This window comes from Notolabrus celidotus, chromosome 4 (assembly GCF_009762535.1).
Source record: "Notolabrus celidotus isolate fNotCel1 chromosome 4, fNotCel1.pri, whole genome shotgun sequence".
Lineage (NCBI taxonomy): Eukaryota > Metazoa > Chordata > Actinopteri > Labriformes > Labridae > Notolabrus > Notolabrus celidotus.
In genome coordinates, this window is record NC_048275.1 from 29796307 (window position 1) to 29819813 (window position 23507).

Below are 23507 nucleotides of genomic sequence, written 5' to 3' on the forward strand. Positions count from 1 at the left end.
CTGCTGAATACCCACAAAACTAAAGTAACAGTTTTGCAGTGGTTAAGGATTGAAGAAGCAGAATTAGCATGGAGAGCAAAAAACGTTAAACATGCAAATTTACACAAAACAAATGAACAAATAACGAATGAAGAGCTCTGCCAGTTCAGTGTTGAGGTATTACAATCACTCCGTGTTTTTGCTGTCCTCTCTATTCCACTATATTTATCTGACAGTTGCTTTATTTATTATGCAAAGTAGATTAACAATACCTAATAAAAAACATTCAGTGAAGGGTGTGGATTTAGCCTTGAGTGGTTCGGTCACATGCCCATATAGCAAATGGCCTGGGTTTAATTCCAGCCTGCGGTCCCTAACACATCATTAACTTCCCCATTCTAAAGCTTTGCAGTATTTATTTTATCCACCACCACAGGTTGATTCAATTCACCACCTTTCCAATGAATCATTCACTTATCATACAAATGTTACATAAGAGCCTTCTTCCTCCTATCTGCACAGTTTGATTGCACTTCTATTGATGATCCTTTAAGTTTTCTCAGGTAGATGCAGTGTTCATTTCATCAGCTCTGGTTTTGGTCATGTCTTAGTCTCAGTCAATGAAAACTGTTGCCTTTTACATAATTTTTTTTACAAGCCTATAGATTTTTTTTGACATTTCAGTATATTTGGTCAAAACACGGATTAATGTTATCTAATTCAACATTTTTAATTACTATTTTATCCTGTAACTTGGAGAGGTAATAAACAAAACTAAAACTGCAACAAAATGAAAGGCCATACAAACCAGACTTTCAAGGAGCAGGAAGCGATAGAAATGGAACTTTGCAGAAATGCAGATTTTTTTAATCTCAGTTAATATAATCTTTTTTGTCATTCAGCTCTGCTTCTTCTCTGATGTCTGCGGTTCACACACCTGAAAAATAAATGAGGAAAATGTCACAACATTTAACAATGCTGCTATCATCACAACAGCTCATCATTTAAGTTTCTTTGTAGCAATCAGTAGCCTAAAATTTCACTCGCCTGCTTGATGCTAGGATTGCTGGGCAGGATCCAATATGAAAATGTCCACGTTATTTCGCCTGCTGCAGCAGCATGCTGACCGAATCTGGCGTTTTAACCACATTTTTTACCAATATGATGCTAATGGAAACTAACGGTTATACCTCATCCTATGGTTTGGTTGATTTGACATGACATTTGATCAGTTTGACACTGGTGTTGCTCATGTTAGTGAATGTTAATAACCACAATGAATGAGTGTTTATGTACTTATGAGTCTGCTTTATTATATTGTGTACATGCACCATTGAAGAGAAGCACTTCATTTCATTGTACAGCTGTATAATGACACTGAAGGTATCCTGATTCTGATTCTGTCAAACACATGACGAACTTTACAACAAAAGGATCAAAATCAAATGAGAAAAACCCAAGATATATTTTTACCTGTTCCAAATGTTCTATTCCAACAATGTTATTTGTCCACTGACCGTTGCTTGTGAAACTGTGTGTCTGCACATATTGCAGCCTGAAGCCTCTATAGTTTGCAATCTGTGACATGTACTCGGATTAGTCTGCTTCACTCACAGTTTGAGCTGTCCTTAGTATTGGTTAACTCTGCAGCCATCTTATAATGAGCGAACTTGGCTGTTATTTCTCACATTAAACTGAACATTTCCACTGATGGTGAAGTAAAACAAGGTGAACTGGTCCACATCAATCAGTATGGCACCAGATTGAACTCTCCTGCTTCTTCGTTGTCAGTCTGTAACTTTTCTATTTCCATTTCCATTTATCAGTTTCTAAACATCCTATTTCCCATACCATTTTCTGTAAAGTGTTTTCTTCTTGCGTCGTCCTCATCTTTATAGATAACTTTGTTGTGGTCTACAGTTTTGTGTTTTTAACCTCTCCTGCCTTTTCTCAGCTGTTTCTTTATTCCTACCATAAACAAACTAATGTCAGAGGAACAGTTCATGATTACAGTTAGTCTGCCAGAGTCTGAACTCTTGGCTCCTATGTGTTGTGGAGATTTTTTCATACAATTATCCAAACAATAAACACGTTATGTTGTGAGATTTGGTATGATAAAGAGGTTTCCCATCAGTATTTGCTCCAGCTTTTTCAAACAGTGAAAATCGGATGTTGACTTATGTGCTATCACGCTCAATATGCCTGACTTGTCTATTTTCAGCTAATATTAAGGCTCAATCATACTTTGATATTTGTGGTAGAAAATGAAAGTATTCAGATTCACAATATTTTTCTAAAACTGGTCCCTCTTAGTTAATTAGGTGTGTGTCACTCAACTGCTGCTTACCCTTTCTCATTTTATCTGTTATGTTCAACAAGCTTGTTTAGTCTGATGAGCAGACAGCTTCAAATGAGTACTACCACAAATGGAAACTCCTTGTGTAGAGTATGATTAACTTTGAAACCCTGGTGTTTGCACAACACATCACTCCTCTTAAACATGCCATCTCATCCAAATATGGTCCGAAAAGAAACAAGATGGTGATGGTCTAAGTTCTAAACTTTAAGGCAGCTACCAAACCAATTATGGAGGTGATGGGGGCTTCTTTTATGACTTGTCTTTTCTTTCCAAAACTTGTTTGATTTTTGCTTGGTTTTGGATTCTTTTAAGGTTGATTCCATACACTGTATAAATTATGGACGTAGTATCCGTGACGTCACCCATCTGTTCCTGAACGCTGTTTAGAAGCCAATCGAAGGAGGCAGCCATATTGAAAATGCGGAACTCAACCAGGCAGAGTGTGATGTAAAGGGGCGGAGTTTGAGCCTCCGAGCCAACAGCTATGCGTTCCCGACCGGGAGTCACGTCAGTCATGTCCTTATTTGGGCAAAAACTCGTAATCTTAATATCTTCTGAACCGTCACGTTAGAAAAAAATTCACCCCCCGTACAGTGTGTGCCGATAGAGAAATAAGCTACTGTAGCCAAGCCGTTTTTTTAACCAGACTGTAAACATGTTTATTAATGTTGTAAAGATCGTCTTTTTCCCATTCATATCTTTGTGGTTTCCGGTGTTTCTGCAGCCAGCCTCAAGCGGATTCTCGACGAATTGCAGTTCATAACACTTCCGCATGGGCTTCATCGTTTGAGACCGGAGGTTGCCGCTTGGTTGATTCAAATGCCATATCGATGTGGAGAAATTAGAGTATAAAATGTATGCTTGCATGTAATGCTCTATGTTGGCTCCAGGGGCAAATCCAGTGCCACTACTAAGTCCACCCTAATTTGGCTGGTTGATGGTTGCTAATGTCAAGCCCTGCATAGATATGATGAGTGGAAACATAATAGTTAATGGAAGGATTTTTCATTTATGTGTGGTGTGAGCAGACATAGTGTTGAAGTTTGAAGTATTTATTTTATTATTTTGTCATGCATATAATCATATGCCCAGCCCGAATGGGCTTACAAGACACCATAAATTCATGCAGTTCAGGGTTAGAGCGCCAATCACCATCGTTTATTGAAAGGAAACTGAGGAAGAAAATTATAAAAGAAATCTACTTAAAAAGACTACCTTGTCTTCTTTTCCAGGCTTTTGAGGCCAAATTAGCTAATTTAAACACGTCAGAATTAAAGAACCATTACAGTTTTTGCACATCTGTCCACCACAATATTTTAGGCTTTTTACAGGCAATTTCATGAAATAATATCTCTCTGAAGTCATAGTTTGTACAGTGCAAAGGAAAATGGGACTCTTCGGCCAGAGGAAGAATACTGGATCAACTGTGCAACCAAAGATCTTTGGCTAGATAAACGAGAGGTTACATATAATTCGGGGAAGAAATTATGCTTCATTTGCACATATGTCCTTAGTTTTGGTTCGGACAGAACATTTTCACACGATTTTACTTCATATTTTAACACAAGCTCACAGAGTTAACAATACAGCACAGATTATTGTAGATATACAACATGTCCACCTCATCAAAAGTCAAGTAAAGCTCTATTGTCCATGGAGAGTTGTGTATTTTGCTCCAAAGAAATACCTTCTTATTTATTCTGTCATCCGACATTTTTATTAGCCGATTCCACAGACACATTTCATGCCACCTCTGCAAATGTCAGTGCCCCTGTTTTGCCACCCCCCTCAAATAAGTCTGTCTCCACCCCTGACTATTGAAGGATGTTAAGATTGGGAGCGCACAAAAATGACAAAATATTTACCAAGATCCAGAAGCTGTTGGCAACTGAGAAAGAGAAAGGTGTTATTTTTTGGCTAAGGTAGCCCACAGCACGCTTCATTCAGGAGCACTACAAAGTGATGGAAGTACTCCCCCCCCCCCCCCCCCAATTTTTTTTCATGTGGTTAACGAAGGCTCTGTTTTTTCCATCAAGAGTAAAGTGTGACATTGTCCCCATATTTAGTATACCTGTACTCCACTAACTGTTAGACATGACGTCTCACATTCCCTCCTCATTCAGACAGAGCTGCTGAGGAGGAGCGAGGAGAAGGAGGAGGAGGATGAACGGCGGGGAGAGCGCGCTGCTGCGGTCCGCGCGGCAGAGCATCATCTCGTGCAACGAGCCGAACTGCACGGCGCGAGGAACAGACACCCTGGAGCTGTCAGCAGCATCCGCGTGGAGCGCCAACGGTTCGGCTGTGGATGCTTACCGGCTCTTGAAGCTCCATCTTCCCGCCTCAGCTGCCCCGACGGTGAGTCACTTTTTGGTTTGCGGTCTTTCTCAGTGTGAAGTGTTGAAAGGGTCACTTTTTGAGATAGTTTGGAAACGAAATCCGGCAAGGAACAAACAATTTGAAATCAAGCCTTTGCGTTTTGTCAGCAAGATTAAGCCCATAGAGAGGAATAATGCAGAAAAATCAGAGAATAGGTTTTTAAATGACTCTTTAGTTAACCTCCTTGTCCCTCATGCCGAGTTCTTTCATCCATGCACACTGTGGATGTGTCAGCAGTCTGGACTTTCTAACGGAATAATTCAGTTAATCAGGGAACTTCTGTGATCATTAAAATCATGCCGAATGATACATTAGGTCATATTGGTTCATAAACTATCTGATTTCTACAGTGATAATGTCAACTGCAGATCCCAGGAAGTATTTAAATATCAAATTCCCATCTTTTACATGCACTTTGCTCTTCAACATATATCAGTGTTATTATCTCAGATATTCTTGATTGATTCAGTGCATTATCAGCTTTGTCACGAGGCCAAGCAGTTGGCTATATGATGCTTGACATATATTAATGTCACATGCTCTTATTGACAGAATGAACATGCCATAGGCTGTAGACTTAATATTGATCAGATGTAATGTAACCTGAATAAGCCTACCTTATGTAACTTTAGTTAGGACACCATATCAATGACAGAACAGTAATTACAAAATGAAAGTTTTTTTTTACTTTTTTAATATGATTAGAAGTTTGATTTCAGTCCTTTGTCCTCTGTTGCAGGGTAAATTATGCAGCCAGTCCATTAGGGTGCTTGACTTCATGCTGTGTTGTAGAGTTATTGCATTGTATTTTGGGTAATTTTCCATCAGAATACTTTGACAGAGGAAATATAAGATAGAAGGAAAGACAACGAGACAGACAGACAGGTTGTGAGAGCTCCAAAGGGATGTACTGACAGCACAGTGCGTCTCTTGGACACATCAGTATGAATGAATGCATGGATGCAACTTTTCCCCTCCGAGGGCTTTGCTTGGTTTATCTGACAAAATAGCACACGCCTTCTGTGCCACATGGAAACACTTACACATGACTCTTACACTCAGTTGCATAAGAAAAATGTGTCAGAAAGTACTTCTGCTTTATGGCTTTAGAAGACACAGACACTCACACACCCACACATGCAGGTAGAGGGGTGCAGGAGCCAGTGCAGACATACTCCCATCCTAACACAGTGTTCAGTGACACCTCAAAGCAGCACAGACATCGTGCTTCACACCTGGAAGGTCGATGTTATTTTCCCCTCCAGTGGTTTGCAGCTGTATGCTCCTGCAGGATGTTCAGGTGATCAGCTGTCTGCACGTTTCCTGCCTCAATCAATTCTGCTCTTGAGGAGTGCAGATGCTTTTTTGCTTGCTCTTGCTTATGCTTGCATTCTTTTCATTTTAACTATTTTTTTCTTCACTGAGAGACTACAAGCAGTCACTCCAGGATACTTAGAAACCACTGGGACTATAATTTATTGTCGACAAAGTAAACTACTGCCTTATCTCGACATTTTTTATCAAAACTGCAAACGTGGCCTACTGATCGGCAAAAGCCTGTTAGCAGCTAAGCTAACTGGAACCAAAATGCCTCCTTTCACTGTGGACGATTTTCAGAAAATCCTTCAGAAAATTGCTGTGCTGGAAACAAAGATGCATCGGATAGAAGTGAATGTGGAAGTGAATGGACTATGCGGGAATGACGCCACTCTTCCATGGGGTCAGAGCAGCAGACATGTACCTGCTAACACACGGCTAGTTAGCCCAAACAATGACACTCCAAAACAGGAGGACTGTGCAGTTGGGACCAGCTGGAACACTCTTGGTGCTAGGCCTAAAGATAAAACGTTTCCCACAGACATGAGAGAACGGATAACAGGCAGAGCCCAGCGCCCTGAGATTTGTGATGCGCCTGGCTGGTCTGCACTCTCATCCAGAAGGAGTGCCGCCTCAACCCCCTTACCAAGGAGGAAACAGCCATGGACAGCAGTAAAAGCTACAAGTAAGAGCAAACCTGTAAAAGAAACAAAGATACATTTAGAGAACAGATTTGCACCACTTTCACAAGATCCTGACTCTCCATCCCAGGACCTGAGAAGCCCTGTGTCCTCGAAGACCAAGGGAAGGTACGAGACCAAATCTATAACTGACAAAATTCTGGACATTGTTGCTGACCACACAACGGTGAAATCGCTCATTCTGCACACTGGGGCCTTGGATGTTTTGAAGCAACAATCTGAGGTATTGAAACAAGATTTTACTGATCTGCTGCGCAAAGTCAGATCTGTTGATACTGTGGTGTTTATCAGTGGCCCTCTACCGACTGTCCGAAGAGGGGACGAGAGATTCAGCAGGCTGTTGATTTTGAACAAATGGCTCAAAGCTACATGTGCCGCTCAATCAATGAATTTTATTGACAATTTTAATATTTTCTGGGAACGCAGACACCTTTTTAAGGCAGATGGATTTTGTCTCAACAAGTCAGGAGTAAGATTGTTCACCTCCAACCTATTTTACTCTGTGTATCACACACCAGCTTCCCTGGCCAAGGACAAGAGACTAGACAAAACAAAACAGAAGATAAGACCACACTCTGGAGGAAAACGACTGAGATCGCTGAGCCAGGAGGAGTCTTCATCGCCGCCACCTTCACCCCCCCAACAAGAGGAGTGGCCTCCACTGCGGCCATCTTCACCCCCCCAACAAGAGGAGTGGCCTCCACTGCGGCCATCTTCACCCCCCCAACAAGAGGAGTGGCCTCCACTCCCAACAGGAGGAGACTTCTATTCTTCACCACCCCAAACCCCAGCCAACTTCCCGCCCTCTCCAGTCACTCTCTCTCCCTCCTCCCCCCTCCTGGATTTTACGGATGAGATGAAAAAGCTTGTCAATGTTGGAATCAAGCTTACACCCCGTCCAAATCCCATATTTTCTCCCCTAAATCTACATCATCGCCCAGCCCCCAGCCCACCACCGCGCCCGAAACCACCATCACAGAAACTTCACAAAGCCCCTTCACCTCCTCAGAATCGTCATCATCATAACAATTCTAACTGATATGGGCCGTGTCCAGGCTTCAAAGCTGATATCATTAATGTTTTCAACCAGGAAAAGCCGGGGCCCTGTGGAATTCAGGTAGTCTCCTCAATTCCTCTGTTGGCAGGAAATAGAAAAAGGGTAAATCTGCTGAGAAACAGAAGGTACTCGACTAAATCTGCCAACTTATTAAATTTAGCTCCACTTCCTCGTCAGCCACAAACAGCTGTAAAAAATAACACAACTGGTTTTAACTCACTAAACTTAGCTTTATTAAATATCAGGTCTCTGGGAGGCAAATCTTTTTTGATAAATGATTTTATTATTAAACATAATCTCAATTTTATGTTTGTAACGGAGACTTGGTTAGACCAAGATAACAGTGCAGCTGTACACATTGAATCATGCCCTCCAAACTTCTCTTTCGTGAGTGAGACTAGAACGCATAAAAAAGGAGGAGGTGTTAGTATTATTTTTAATGAGTTATTCAAATGCAAGCAGGTGTTTTATGGAAATTTCACTTCTTTTGAATATGTGGCTCTTCAGTTAAATACATCCTCTCGGTCTATATTTCTTAATATTTACAGACCACCTAAATACTGTACTGATTTCTTTGATAACCTTGTTGAACTACTGTCTCTTATCTGCACTGACTTTGAATCTGTTTTAATTGTTGGTGATTTTAACATCCATGTTGACAAACCTCAGGACAGAGTGACTGAAGAACTGTGTTATGTCCTTGACAACTTTGGACTCACTCAGCATGTGACGCAGCCCACACACAACAGGGGCCACATCCTAGACTTGGTTATCTCCAAGGGTCTAAACATTTCCAAGGTTCTGGTATCTGATGTTGCTCTCTCTGATCACTGCTGTGTTTTCTTTGAAAGTGATTTATCTGTGAACACTAATGTTCAAACTGAGGTTATCTCAAAACGTTACATTACTGAAAGTACCAGTGATATATTTATTCAGGCTTTCTCTTCCATAACCCCCCTCTCTAGGTTCTCTGCAAATGAACTTGTAGAAGATTTCACTTTAAAAATTACAAACATTATTGATTCCATTGCACCAACTAAAGTAAAAGTGGTCTCCAATAAGAAAAAATCGCCTTAGAGGAATACCATGCAGGTCAAACATGAAAAAAAGGAATGTCGAAAAGCTGAGTGCAGGTGGCGTAAAAAAAAGCTTCAGGTTCATTATGACATTTATAAAGAAAGACTTCACATGTTTAATCTAGAACTGAAAAAGTCAAGGCAGACCTTCTTCTCAGACATTATCACCAAAAACAAAGATAATGCACGCGCCCTGTTTGCTACAGTCGACAGGCTAACAAACCCCCCTGTGCCAGTGGCCTCTGAACACTTATCTACCAAGGCCTGCAATGAATTTGCATTCTTCTTCACTGCCAAAATTCAGAAAATCAGACAAGCAGTCAGCACTACTGTACGAGGTACTGGGAATGTGTTATCTGTGTGTCCACCAAAAAACAACTCAATCACTATGACACAATTTAATCCAATAAATTACAAAAACCTAAAAGATATAATACAACATTTGAAATCCTCATCCTGCTGCCTTGATATTCTACCATCACCATTTTTCAAAAAGGTTTCAGACTGCATGACCTCAGATCTGCTTCAAATTGTCAACATGTCTCTTCTTTCAGGTGTCTTCCCACAGGCCATGAAAACAGCAGTAATTAAACCCCTCCTGAAGAAGAACAATTTAGATGCATCTGAAATGAACAACTATAGGCCGATATCAAACCTCCCTTTTTTAAGTAAAATTATTGAAAAAGCTGTTTTTCAACAATTGAACAATTATCTAATGATAAATGACTGTTTTGATGTCTTCCAATCAGGATTCCGATCACATCACAGCACAGAGACCGCTCTAGTCAAGGTCCTCAATGATATTCATTTAAACACAGACAATGGCAAAATCTCAGTTTTGGTATCACTTGATCTCAGTGCTGCTTTTGACACAGTTGACCACAAGATACTACTGGACAGACTTGAAAACTGGATGGGACTCTCTGGTGCAGTACTAAATTGGCTTAAGTCCTATTTAAATGACCGGGACTATTTTGTGTCTACAGGTAAATACACATCTGAGCGGATGGAAATCGTATGTGGAGTACCTTAGGGATCCATTCTGGGGCTTCTGCTATTCAACATCTACATGCTCCCCTTAGGTCAGATAATAAGAAACAACAAAATAAAATACCATAGCTATGCAGATGACACACACATTTACATCACCATATCACCAGGGGATTATAGTCCCATACAAACACTGAGTAAATGCATTGAACAAATCAATGACTGGACGTGCCAGAACTTTCTTCAGTTAAACAAAGAAAAAACTGAAATGATTGTTTTTGGAAGCAAGGAAGAAAGGTTAAAGGTTACTGCTCAGCTCCAATCTGCACAGATGAAATGTTCAAACCAAGCCAGAAACCTTGGTGTAGTCATAGACTCAGACCTTAATTTCAGCAGCCACATTAAGACCATCACAAAGTCTGCCTACTATCACCTTAAGAATATATCAAGGATTAAAGGACTTATGTCTCAGCAGGATGCAGAAAAACTCATCCATGCATTTATCTTTAGCAGACTAGACTACTGTAACGGGGTCTTTACAGGACTCCCTAAAAAGTCCATTAGACGGCTGCAGCTCATACAGAATGCTGCTGCTCGAGTCCTAACAAGGACCAAAAAAGTAGACCACATCACTCCAGTTCTTAGATCCCTACACTGGCTTCCTGTCTGTAAAAGAATAGACTTTAAAATCTTGCTGATGGTTTATAAAGCACTGAATGGTTTAGGCCCAAAATACATTGTTGATCTGTTACTACTTTATGAACCACCTCGACCTCTGAGGTCATCAGGTACTGGTCTGCTTTTAGTCCCAAGAGTCAGAACGAAACATGGTGAAGCAGTGTTTAGTCATTATGCACCACATATCTGGAACACACTCCCTGAAAGCTGTAGGTCTGCTCCAACTCTCACCTCTTTTAAATCAAAGACTAAGACTTTTTTTATTTACCTCTGCCTTCCTATCTTAGCTCATTTTAACCCACTTTATATTAAATTTTTAATGTAATTTTTAATATATTTCTAATTTTCCTTTTCTTTTCTGTTTTATCATATTTGTCATTTTAATTATGTTCTTTTATGCCTGTCTGAATGTCTCCAATGCTTTTAATGTTTCAATGTAAAGCACATTGAGTTGCCCTCGTGTATGAAATGAGCTATACAAATAAAGCTGCCTTGCCTTGCCTCGCTGAGGATAACATTGGGTGTCTGCTATCGATTTTTGCTGCCCGTAGTCAGACAAACATATATTGGCGTTTGTATACAGAAAGTCCATCCATGCATCTGCAAATGTTGTATCGACCCAACACTGGTGTATGTGTTCTTTTGTGAAGCAGTTCCAGCTGCTGATGTATGTGAAATGATGGACAGAAACCAAGTCAATCCTCATGCAGCTTTTTGAGACTTTTTTGTTTGGTTTGGATGATGCGTCAGAGCTGGACCATTGCTGGCTGTTTTTGATTGCCTACTCACACAGCTGATTCACCAAACTAAAAATGTCAAATACCATTTAATATTCCATAAACCACAAAGAAGTCAAGTGTCAATGACTCCAAAATAGAGATAAACTGATTCATAGGTTGGGCTGATGCCTGCGCTTGGGCGGCAGAATAAGAATATAAACAGATAATGTCTGCAGATACTGCAGGCAGCCTTGTCAGTGTGGCTCCTATCAAGTAATATTAACTAGCCCCTTAATGATAACAGGTTTTTCCATCCTTAATGACAGCATATTAAATCTAAAGCAGTTACCGGCTAGCTATTAATATAGACTCTACAGTACTGTTTAATATTGCTTCTGACATAAATATTACATATTCTGAAATCTATAGCATGATCAAATGCATGAATAGTTAAAAAATATATTTAATTGGTTAAGATAACTATTTATATTCAAGACAGCAACAGCAGCAACAACCATGTGATATCGGCCATTGAGAAACTGAGATCAGTCTGTTGCCACTCCAAATCAAATATATATGACAGAAGGGAAAATTGGTAGAATAAAATCTATAAAAGATCAGTACGATAGAAAATAAAAGAGTAAGTCTGGTAAAAATAATCAAAAATACCCAATTAACTTAAAGAGCATTCAACAATCTAACTGCAGAGGGGATAAACCATTAGGAACAGCGGCCGTTTTAAAACAGGCAAAGCAAAAAGACATCCTGAAGGCAACAGAGAAAATTCACTCCCAGGAACATGACCTGAAGAAAACAAGATACTTTTAGCCTTCTGAAGGATCTGCTGATCACAAAAATAATTCAGATCTCTCTGTTTGATGCCAATGATATTCAAACAGATTTTAACAATACTGTTCAGACTGAGAACCTTCACAGACAATACTGTTCAAGCTGTTTCTGTAACTACTGTTTTCTATTAAAGAAAAGTTTGATGTTTTTGATTAAAACAAGTACATTATGGCTGCTTAAGTTCACTTATTTACATTACATGAGTTATGAACATAACTAAATAACAGTGCTAACAGCTGGTTCAGACTTGAAAGTTGTTCTTGACTGTATGCATTAGTAATTCAACTTACCTCCCTTCCCCACTGTGTCATAAATTTGGATTTAAAAAGCTGCTAGCACTAACGACAGTAATTTTGTGGGGATGGTGCCAAATGTAAAAGTTTAAATAGACTTGAGTCAATGAAAGTAAACTATATACATCTATTCAAAACTATAATGTGTGCAGATACTGCAGGTAGCCTCGTCAGTGTGGCTGCTGTTGAGTAAGGGATAATGTATGGTTAGCAGGTTGTTATGGGAAAAAGAATACCGACAGGGTGAGACAAGACCCCGAGGCAAAGCAGAGGGGTCTAGGCTTGACCATTCAGAGTCGAGCATTTGATGCAGCCAGGCGTTAAAGTAAGAAAGCCGGGTAATAAAATCTAAGAGGACATAGTAAATTCACTAATCATACATCCCAGAGCTGAGCCTCATATTTTTTATACTGAACAATAAATTGTGAGCAACAAACTTGTATTAAAATAACAGTAATGTGTAAAGAGGCCCCGCTGTCAGAGCATCGCTGTTCAACACTCTATGCATCTAATCACTGCTGATGAGATCTAGTGTGTCTTTTAACTTGCTAGTTTAGCAAGTTTAGCTAAGACAACATCAATTAGCAGGTAACTACCAATTTGATTTCTACAATTCAAGATACAGGCTCTGTAGTATCTGTATTTTAACAATTCAGGTTCTGATTATTGATTCCAGTCTTTATGGGTTCCATGCCTTCTGTCCATCCTGGTTAGGAAACATCATACTAAGTATATCTTTATATAACTGCAAATCAGCTTGCTTTCCTTTGCCTTGTTTTCTTTTCTAACTGAAGCCACATTTTAGATCACTTCACATAATTTTGATATTAGCCAGCATGCTATCTTGCATTAATTCAAGTAAACAACATGTTGTATTAAGTGACTCAGTCACACAGACAGGTTAAGGCAGGAGGCTGTGTAACTTATTTCAAATATGCAGAAACTCATGATCAGAGACACTTTTTTGTTTGGTGTTTTTGATGTACTTACTCTTCATATTCTTATTTTTCCTGCTCTAACCTTCAATATTAGAGTAATTGAGGCAGGTGTGTGTTTGGAAGATGCATTTTGTTGAACAGTGTTTTAGTTGATTTTGTATCACATCGATTGACTGCCCAACAACAGCTGGCAAACATCTGCCATCCACAGGGATGATTCAAATGATGTTAGTAAAGACCACCCTTATCCATAACCCAATCCTACCATGGGGGTCCCTGGGGGTCTCTGCAGGCTGGCTGTGGTCTGACGTGCTGTTGTGACAGTAAATCAGTGAAATCTGTGTTGATATGCTGCCGGCAGGTTGGTATTTACTGAGCCGCGTGTAGTTCAAACCTGTCGCTTGGCAGAAAAGTCACAGCTCAACTGCTTCCATCTGTCTAGCAGACAGACGCAGATAAGAGGCTCGGAAAGGAGATGGAGGAAGCCACTGTCATCTTTGTCCCCACCCAGCTGCTCCTACTGCTCCAGCTCTCTGTTCCTCCTGCCAGGCACAGCTCAGGGTTAAAGGGTCACATGTAGCACATTTTATCTGTCCTCTCTAATGGCATCCATCCGTACCGATAGTTTTGGTGTCAAACATTTAGAAATCCGTCTCAGATTCTGTCTCCACCACAATAGAGAGCTCAACAATCAATAAGCCCCACCTCCATCCTTAGTAACTGTTGCTACGCCTGCTTATTATAAGACATTTCAAAGTGACAATGCAGGTAGATGCAGCCGAAATTCTTTGCATCAGTTTTGCATGCAAGTCACAGACCCTGGCATCAGTTTCTCTGAAAGAAGTACACCCTGTGATGTGTTTAAGAAACTGCAAAGATGTACTTTCTCGACCTCTTCAAAGTTTAATGTTAACATTGAGATAATGAAATAAAATATCTGCTGCCTGATAGAATTTGTTGTAACTCAGAGGTCAAATTCAATCTCAATGATGGGTCTAGTTTCATTGAAGGTTTTTCAGTGAAACGTTTATCATGGTGGAAATCTCAAAGAAGAGACAGACATTAAGAGACAGCTTTGTGTGTTTGAGAAAGTGTTGGTGTGTGTGTGTGTGTGTGTGTGTGTGTGTGTGTGTGTGTGTGTGTGTGTGTGTGTGTGTGTGTGTGTGTGTGTGTGTGTGTGTGTGTGTGTTTGCTTGCTTGCTTGCTTGCTTGCTTGCTTGGGACATGAAGTACTCAGTCATGTATCCTGCATCAATGTTGGCATGAATGCATGAGTGCTTCAGGATTACTTCAGCCACTTTCTTATAAACAGGATTAGTAATATGATAAAATAAACAGTAAAAGGTAACAAATGCACTACAGAAGTGTCTAAAGAACATTTTGAGCATGTGAGCTGGTGAAAACATGCACCAGTTGAAATTAATACCAGCAATGTATGTAAACAGGTGCTGATGGAGAGAGGAGGGAGGGAGAGAGACGGGCAGGACACTGTGTCTTTCCCTGTGCTTATCAGATATAAAATTACAGGTATATCCAACTTGTCCCTTTAAATTACGTTGTCATATTCATGGTTATTAGCTTCATGCTGCTTCATTTGATACCAAAAGTGCAGCCGAGATAAGATGTCTAAAATTGTCATACACGACACAGGAAAATAAATGAAGGCAGCAAATTAATTTAAGGAAATAAATTGGAGCTGTTAGATCCGTTGTGCACTAATGACGTGAAAGAGATTTATTAAGCTGTTCTTTATGCATTCACTCTCAGTGATCTGTCTTTTTCTGACAGTTCTTTCTTCATTTGGTTAATGCAGCAGTCTTGATTTTAGTCTGTGTTAGTGTTTGTGTTTTACTTCTTCATATCGTCTTTTTCTCATTTCATAGTTTTATCTCAGATTCTGAAATATGACTACCTGCAGATCCCGCAGACTGGTGTGTGATCGGTATGTCGCTAGCCCCATCCCCTTCATTTGAATGTGTTCATAGAAACTCTGAGTTGACTTATCAACTGGGTATCCAGTGAGGCCACTTTATGATTTCTGAATGATTTGCTGAAGTTCAGATTTTTCAACTCTTGTTAATAAGCAAATGAAACAAGTGGAGCATTGAATGCTTTGTGAATTTACACCATTTGTGCATACAATTTGTGCAAAAGACTTCTGTCTTCTTTACACTGACTTTGCATGTAATTCACTTGCGTATATTATTTTATTTGCGTTTGGTGTGAACGCAACTTAGCAGGCCTGGACGTGTGGGTTGAAATGTGGCTTAAAAGACTTCTGCAGAATGAACCGGACTGAGCAGACATACAGACTGGATACAGCAGGGAGGGAAAGCTAGTGAGGAACAGGAGAGACTAATGAGGGTGCAGTGAGCCATTACCTAGACAGGAAAGAGTAGGAAGTGAAAGTAGATGAAACAAGAGGAGTTCAGACTTTCCAAAGACATAATCTGATACTTTCAGTGATGCATTTACTAAAGCAAGTATTTACACCAGTGAAAAAGACCTGACAAGTTCCACACAAAGACATTCAGTTAAGGATGATGTATGGTGAGCAGGTTGTGATAGAGGATTGTAACCCTTGCAGGTTGAGTAGGACATGGCTACTTACTTTATGAATCAATAACTTTAGATCAAACATTGATATGATTGACTTAAATGATTATTTTCCTGCATGTGAGCTGCATTCCTAGTTCAACAGTAGCTTTCTTATGATGTCTAACCTCTCTGTTCTCACTCACATTAAAGAGAACATTTCCACTGAAGGTGAAGTAAAACAATGTAAGACTGCATGAATCAACGCCGCAGCTCATTGAGTTCTTCTGCTTTGTCACTGTCATTGTCTGTGACACTTTCTTTTTCACTTATCATAAAACACTGATGTTCCCCCACACTGCGTTCAGCTCAGTGTTTACTTCATGTTCCTTCTTCACATTTCTATCTTTCTCTGATACAGACTCCAGGTTTGTCTCTTCAATCTCTCCTTAGTCTCTTGCTTTTTAGTTTTCCCACCATAAATAAACCAACGTCAAATCATCCGTACTTCTGTCAGCAGATTGACATGATTACAGTTCGTCCTTCAGAGTTTGCAATTAGGGCTAAATTCCCTAGCAACAGTCTGTTCTTCATAACAATGCCTGCATTAAAATGTTGTTGTTTTTTAATTAGAATTAGAAACACTTAACACAGCCGTGCAACAATTGAAAGATAATTGGGGGTTTTGTTGAAGTGTTTTGATAGTTCACATACGGTAGTTATGATATTTTCTTTTTTCAAATAAGCAGTCAGGCGGCCGCTTCAGGACAGTTTTATCAGAGTAACTTCATCCATCTGCATCATGATGAGGGATGATTAAACTGATAATCATAGTGTGAAGTTATGATCATATAGATGTTTAGTTTACTGCCATAGAAGAGGAAAGAAAATCTCTACATTTAAGAAGGTGCAATGCAACGTGTCAATATTTGTCTTAAAAAAATGACTCAAATAATAATTAAAAGGTTGGACGTTAGTTAAGCAGAACTAAAAAACTAAATGTTTTATCTTTGCAGGTCTTGTAAAAAACAACAACATAGATAACATTTATGGGGTTTGTCAGCCTGCAGGGTGTTAATGGATGTGAACACATGACATGTATGTCAGCAGACAACTCTTATCTCACTGTTTCCTGTAACCAATAGTCACACAGATGTGGGTTAATGTGACACATTAATGTCACAGTGTAATGTACATTGATGGCATTCTGATGGCATTTTATGGCTGTCTTTCCTTCTTCAACTCAGCAGACTTAAAACAGGCTGTGTTGGTATTTGTGTCAGAAAGGCGTTGCGTTGTTTGCTTTCTATCTTATTTTTCCTGCATGTTTCACTTGTTGACGTACCTCTATCAGTGATGTCACAGGAGGAGCTTGGACTTTTATTTTACTGGTAAAGATAGATAGTTATTTTGTTATACAGAGGGAGAGAGTTTTTTCAGGCCACAAGCAAACAACAAATGTACTCACATTAGAGATCAGATTTATCTGCAGAGGCACTTCGAAGTTTCAAACATTTTTCAAAGAGCACTAATAAACCTTTTGTAATTCTTGGCTCTGGAAATCCCAAACCCTATCCTGGTTTCCATCAAATGTTGCACAAATTCTGTCTGAACTTTCAGCAAAGTAACACAAGAACAGATTTCTTTGAGTTTTCATCCATCCATCCATTATCTTGACCACTTATCCCATTCAGGGTCACGGGGGGCTGGAGCCTTTGGGCTGACTTCGGCTGTTTATTATATAGCAATGATATGGTAGTTGAAACCAGGCTTTAGATGGAGATAGCATTACTAACTGCTGGGTTTCATGATGCCTCTTCAGAAACCAATGGCTATCTATTTCTTATACAGTCTATGGTAAAAGCTCAAACAACAGAAAAACCTGGGGGGGGGGGGTCAAGCTGAAATCAGTCAAGGATAATTTCACCTAAAAGTTTGTGCAATGGGATGTTTGAAAGATATAAAATGGACAAACGTTGAGTTCCTTTGACCTTTTCAGACTTAAAAAAAATAAAGACTCAGAGGAGAGGTACTGTTGAAATTGAAATCACAACTCAAAGAAAACCACCTCCACATGGTTACTCTGGTGGGGCTTTTCTTCCCTGACAGCCAATGATGAAAGACTTGTTTGTATAGGACTGAGTTGTATTTTTTATGAAATGTAGAAAAATGAATAATTTCCTTATAGTTGTGGGGATTCCTGTTTCCTCTGGAGTCTCTGGAGTCTCTATTTATGACCCAGAGCTGTGCTCCTGCTCCAGCTGCAGGTTTTATAAATTCTCTGCAGACGTTCAGTATTTCAGCTCCCTGTCACTATGTGAGACACGCGACTGATTCTGCAGGCAGCCGTCTGGCCTTACGTCACTCCTTTCTTTGGTCTGCAACTGTTTATGAAAGCTCTGGCGCCTCTAGAAGGCTTAAAACACTTGATGAGAATTTCCCAACCCTAATGTGACAGAGGATTGAAACTGTTCACATGAAAGTGCGAGTCAGACCATCAAAGAACAGAGTTTGTGAAGGATTCAAGTTTGATCCCATCATACTGCTATTACTGAAGAGACTGACACTACTTCTGCTACTATTTGTTAGTTTTTGTGCTGGATCAAGGATTAAGAGGTCATTTATTCTGGCTGTGAATCAGTTCAGAGGAATAACAGATGACACACTGGTCCCTAACCAATCATGGCCTGACATCTTTGATGGCCAGTGATTTGATTTAAAAGACGTGACTCGACTCGTTACTTTGGAGGACCCAGTAGACTTGATTACGGTGGCTGGGAAGTACAAAGGATGAAACACTTTTACAAAGTTTGAGACAATTTTACATTCTGAAAACACGTTTACATTCTATAGACAGAATTGCATTAACAAAACGCTTTTACCAAAGCAAAACCAAATGTATAAAATCAGAAAGACTTTAACAAGCTGTGAGACTATTTTACAAGGAAAAGAACAGTTTTACAAGTCCTAAAACAAATTTTCAAACGGTAGATTCTACGGGAAAAGGAATGCAACAAATACGGAAAGTGATTCAGAAGTGATCGAGTGAGCGGTAACCATCGGCAACCTGAGGTATTAAAACATGAGGCCTGTGCAGAAGTGTTAAAAATTGCAGTTCATGGAGCATCCACTTGAGGCTGGCTGCAGAAACCCATTCAAAAAAGACAATCTTTGCAGCAAAAATAAACATGTTTACAGCCTGGTTCAAAAAACAGTTTGGGTCTAAATAGCTAATTTCTCTATTGGCTCACTGTACGAGGGTACATTTTCTAATAACTCTAATAATATGAAGATTACGAGTTTTGCCCAAATAAGGACATGGCTGACTTGATTGACAGGCGGGCACCCTGTAGCTGTTAACAAAAAGGCTAAAGTCCTTTCTCTTTACCTCACACTAGCGTGGACAAAGTTCAGCATTTCCAATATGGCTCCCACCGATGATTGGCTTCAAAACAGGGCTCAGGAACAGATGGGTGACATCGCGGATACTACGTCCATTCTTTATACAGTCTATAACAATCTAATATGGATTTTTATAAAGAGGTGTTAAAATGTGCAAAAAATGTGTTTCATTTTGGGCTTGGTTAAAGTGTGTTGCTAATGTCATTTTGTTTTATGAAACGTCAAAATGTTTTCCAAAATAGAAATTTGTCTCAAAATTTGTGAAAGTGTTTCATCCATTGTAAATTTGCATTGTACTTCCCTGCCACCTTACTTGATAGCAGAATTGCTAAACTCGAACTTCATTGATGGGGGTTTAGAAACATGTGGAACAAGGGCCTGTATGCATGTCCAGCCATTACAAAAATGGGACCATTCGTCTGAATGTACCATTAAGGAACGGCCCATTTGGCCGTAGCGTAGCCATTTGCATGACTGCAAATAATTGGCCAATTAACTAATTGAGCCATGAAAGCGAGGCTGGTGCAAAACATCATATGTCCAGGGAACCTCCTGGAAAACCCCTATCCAACAAATTTGAATTGCTCATGCCTACTACACATAAACTACAATAAACATGGCGAGCGGTGTGACTGAGAGAAGATCAAGAAAGAACAATTTTTCAGCGGCAGAAATCAACATTTTATTACAACAATATAGAATGAACAAACAGTTATTATCAGCAAGTCAATCGTCAAAGATAACAAACAAGGATACAGGGAAAGTTTGGCTTAAGATCTTGAACCGGGTAGATGCGTGTGGTGTTTCTGTGCGCACAGTAGAAGACCTAAAATAAAATAAGCAACATGAAAGCGGCTTTGCTCAGCAAGCACCGCCACCAACAGGTGCAGTAATCCTGCCGTTAGCACCTGTCATAGTGGGGTGTACCGCCATTAAATTTAATGCTTTGTTGGGGCGTTAGCCTGGTTCATGCATACGGCTAATCGTTTTTTTTTTTTACCATTAGTACAAACAGCCCGTTTTTATCGCTAATGGCTAACGTGCATACGGGCGTAGGTCTTGCTGTGATTAAGGGCAGTAGCAAGATAGTGGATAGTTTTAAACTCAGAGAAAGACAACACTCCTAAAAAACTGTCTTTGTAGGTTCTCAGTAATGCTGGTCATAATAATATGAAGTTAATCCCAAAGGCAACGAGATGTGGTTGAAGCTTTTGGAGGACATTTTGCCTCTGATCTCTGTCCAATTGCCTTTTGGATTAAACTTTGAATCATTGTGACCTGTATGACTGAGAGCCTGGACAGACACTCCTAAAACACTTTGCCGAATAAAGAGATCGTCAGCCGAATGCCAGGAGGATTAAACAGAAGTGTACAGAGGAAGCAGAGATAATCCCAGAATTAGTCATTGAAGATGTCATATGAATTCTTTATGCAACAGTCGTTCTTTGTGGGTTTTAAACAGCCTCTGAAAAATCATGATGTCGCTGATATTTACATTCAGTCAACAAAACATTCATGTTGGCTATGTAAGAAAGAAATAGAAAAGTTTTTCAGTGTTTTTTATTCCGTCTGGAGGCTGAAAAAGATTCATGGGGCTCAGGAAATCATCTCTGAGCAACAAAAACAAAAGGCTATATAAGGTGCGTGGAATGCACTGCAGGGATGAAAAGATGAAACGATAGCAGGAAATATGTGCAGCTAATATATATCACATAACCCACACACGCACTGGAGGGATTTGAGGCCATGAGGTATATGAAACAGAGGTAAACTGGGTGTCATTAGATAATTCCCTGCAGGTGAAACTGAGGTCTGGATTTATAAAATCAAAGGAGCTGCTGTTTAACTCTTTGTGGAGCAAATCTCCTACTGACACACTGTGGGACTGGCTCTATGTGAGGAAGGTTTAAAGGAACAGTCATTAAGATCAACTGTTATGAAGTTTTTTTTGCTGCATTTTACTTTGTTCTTTCCTTTGTATTTCTGTCAAGTAGCTTAAAGCTCCTGTAAGAAACTTTTGATTTGCATTGATTTTGGTGCCCCCTGTGGTCAAAGCAGGAACTTTTTTCTTTGTTTGTCTTGGCCTGAATGAAAGTAACAAAAGATCTCATTCTGCTTTTACTGTCAGACGTACAACTGGCTTTATATAATAGAAGCAAATGCTCAAACTCTTTTCATCTGACACTTCCCTAACAACACTGGTTACTGTCACAATTGAGCAAACACAAACAAAAAGTGCATGATCCAAAATGCAGATAGAAAAAAAAGAGAATTTAATAAACCAAAATGTATTGAATAAAAACACTGGAAACACTGAAACACTGGCATATGAGGGGTTAGACAAGGATCTGACAAGAGACAGGGGAAACAGAGGAACTAAATAAACAGAGTAATTAACACAGGTGTGGAACACAGGACACAGGTGAAACTAATGAGGGTAATCAAAAAGGAGGGAAACACACATGGACAGAAAGTAACTAAAGTGGAAACACAGGGATCAGAACCACAAAACAGAGAACACAAGACAAGACTAAGAAACACAAGAAAGTACAAAAAAAGACACGGATTACAACACACAAGGGACACAAAGGATAACTAACACAGAATAAACACAGGGAGGAATCAAGGCACGAACACAAGCAAAAAACTAAACTAGACATCGACTCATGACAGTTACAAGCATTAACCTTTAACCTACAACTACATAGAAATCATGAACCTTATTGCTTGAGGTCATGGTTGCTTTTGTTGGTCAAAAAGGGGGACAGTAATAATTTCAGTCAAAAACTATTCAAGAATCTTGGACTTACTTGTCATAACTGTTACATTTGTTGTATTTGTATGCTGTATTTCACAGCAGAGAGTTATGATCTCAGTTATTTTGGTTGCTAGCAAGATGAAGTTTATTAAACACAACATCTCTGTCATCCTGGCTAGTGCATAATTAAAATGCCCCAGCCTAACTGAGAGTGAAAATAAATTCACATGGACTCTGGCAGATGGTAGACTGCAAATAGGATTTCGTTTTAGTGGATGACAGCTGGGTGATAAAACAAGGTAAGAGCAGCAGAGAATACCTGCAAATGGAGACAGCGTTTGTTGCTATACATACGTAAAAGACACAAGCACTCATGACAGTAAGGAGCAAACAACAATGCCACCTGCCTTTCAGTGGGTCTGTTTGTTTTGCTTGATTCATTCAGATGGTTTTGTGCACTAGTCTCTTTGAGACCTTGAGAATGCAGACTTATTGCTTTTAGGAAGTTAAATTAGGGTGTATTGATTTAAAGGTAAATTGGGTTGCTAGATTTATTAAATAAGTCACAAAATGGTAGGAGAGAGTTTATCTTGACTCATAATGTTTTCTGTATTTTTTAGTACTCAACCACTGGAAGCCAACATTTTAATTGCAACCTAAAATACACCTTAAAACACCTGAAAACATTTTGTATTTTCTATGGATTACTCATTTACCAAATCAATTTTGACCATATGTAGCAATGTAGGTAAACATCAGCCTTTTAAACAAAACTTAAAGTATACCTGACATTCCTGTACAGCTGACATTATGTAGAGAATTATGTATAGTGAATTGGTGATTATGCAAATTAGAATGCCAACAGGGTGGGCAACAAGCAAAGGGGTCTCACTATACATTGTCCCACTTAGTAAAGTCGACACAAAATACAATTTAAAAGATGATGTTATTGATTTGAAGGTTATTTGTTTATACAGCTTTAAAATCAGTCTCTGTAACGCTTCAATGAAAATGATTCTAATCTTGTGATAAAAGAACAAATCAACTTTAAACTGAACACTTCCCTTCAAGGTTACATTGGACAAGATGAACAGGACCTGTCCAGGAATATTTATGGTGACACTTCTGTCCTCATTTACCTTTCCTGCTTCTCTAAGCTTTGCAGATTGTACACTTTAAACAACTGCAACATTTAACATTGTTGCTATTATCACTACCCCCTATGGTTTAACTTACTTGATAGCGTTCTGCAACTTAGAGAAGCTCTCACCAGCTCTGCTGCTCTTGGGGCCCAATAGCTCCTCAGGCTGCTCTCACATCTGTCCCCGGTTACTGTCATTATTTCACAACTCTGACCAGCCTTAGAGACACTAAAGTAAGCAGGTCGTTATACCAGATAAGATCCCAGCAGGATGAGATAAGACCCTGACAGGAAACTACAAAATATTGAGCAATGATAAAAACATCCTCCATATTGTTT

The 23507-nt window shown here is 39.5% G+C and overlaps 2 protein-coding genes across 2 annotated transcripts in view; both read left to right on the forward strand.

The window, feature by feature from the left end:
- Window positions 1-4497: 4497 nt before the first annotated feature.
- Window positions 4498-23507, forward strand: part of opn4a (opsin 4a (melanopsin)) — a 69179-nt gene continuing 50169 nt past the window's right edge. Inside the window, exon 1 of the mRNA XM_034681056.1 lies at window positions 4498-4693. Within this exon, the coding sequence (XP_034536947.1) occupies window positions 4502-4693 (192 nt within the window). The 5' untranslated portion in view covers window positions 4498-4501. The remainder of the gene's footprint in view (window positions 4694-23507) is intronic.
- LOC117811039 lies at window positions 6073-8063 on the forward strand. Its single transcript, XM_034681057.1, has 2 exons — window positions 6073-6955; window positions 7251-8063. The coding sequence occupies exons 1-2, from the start codon at window positions 6302-6304 to the stop codon at window positions 7275-7277; spliced, it is 681 nt and encodes a 226-aa protein (XP_034536948.1). The 5' UTR covers window positions 6073-6301; the 3' UTR covers window positions 7278-8063.

What these genes read in the sequence shown, in the direction of transcription:
- LOC117811039 (XM_034681057.1), top strand. Translation starts at nt 6,302, where the DNA reads ATGCCTCCTTTCACTGTGGACGATTTTCAGAAAATCCTTCAGAAAATT. An exon ending in TTTTGAAGCAACAATCTGAG is followed by an intron (nt 6,956 to 7,250) that starts GTATTGAAACAA and finishes ATCACACACCAG; the next exon opens with CTTCCCTGGCCAAGGACAAG.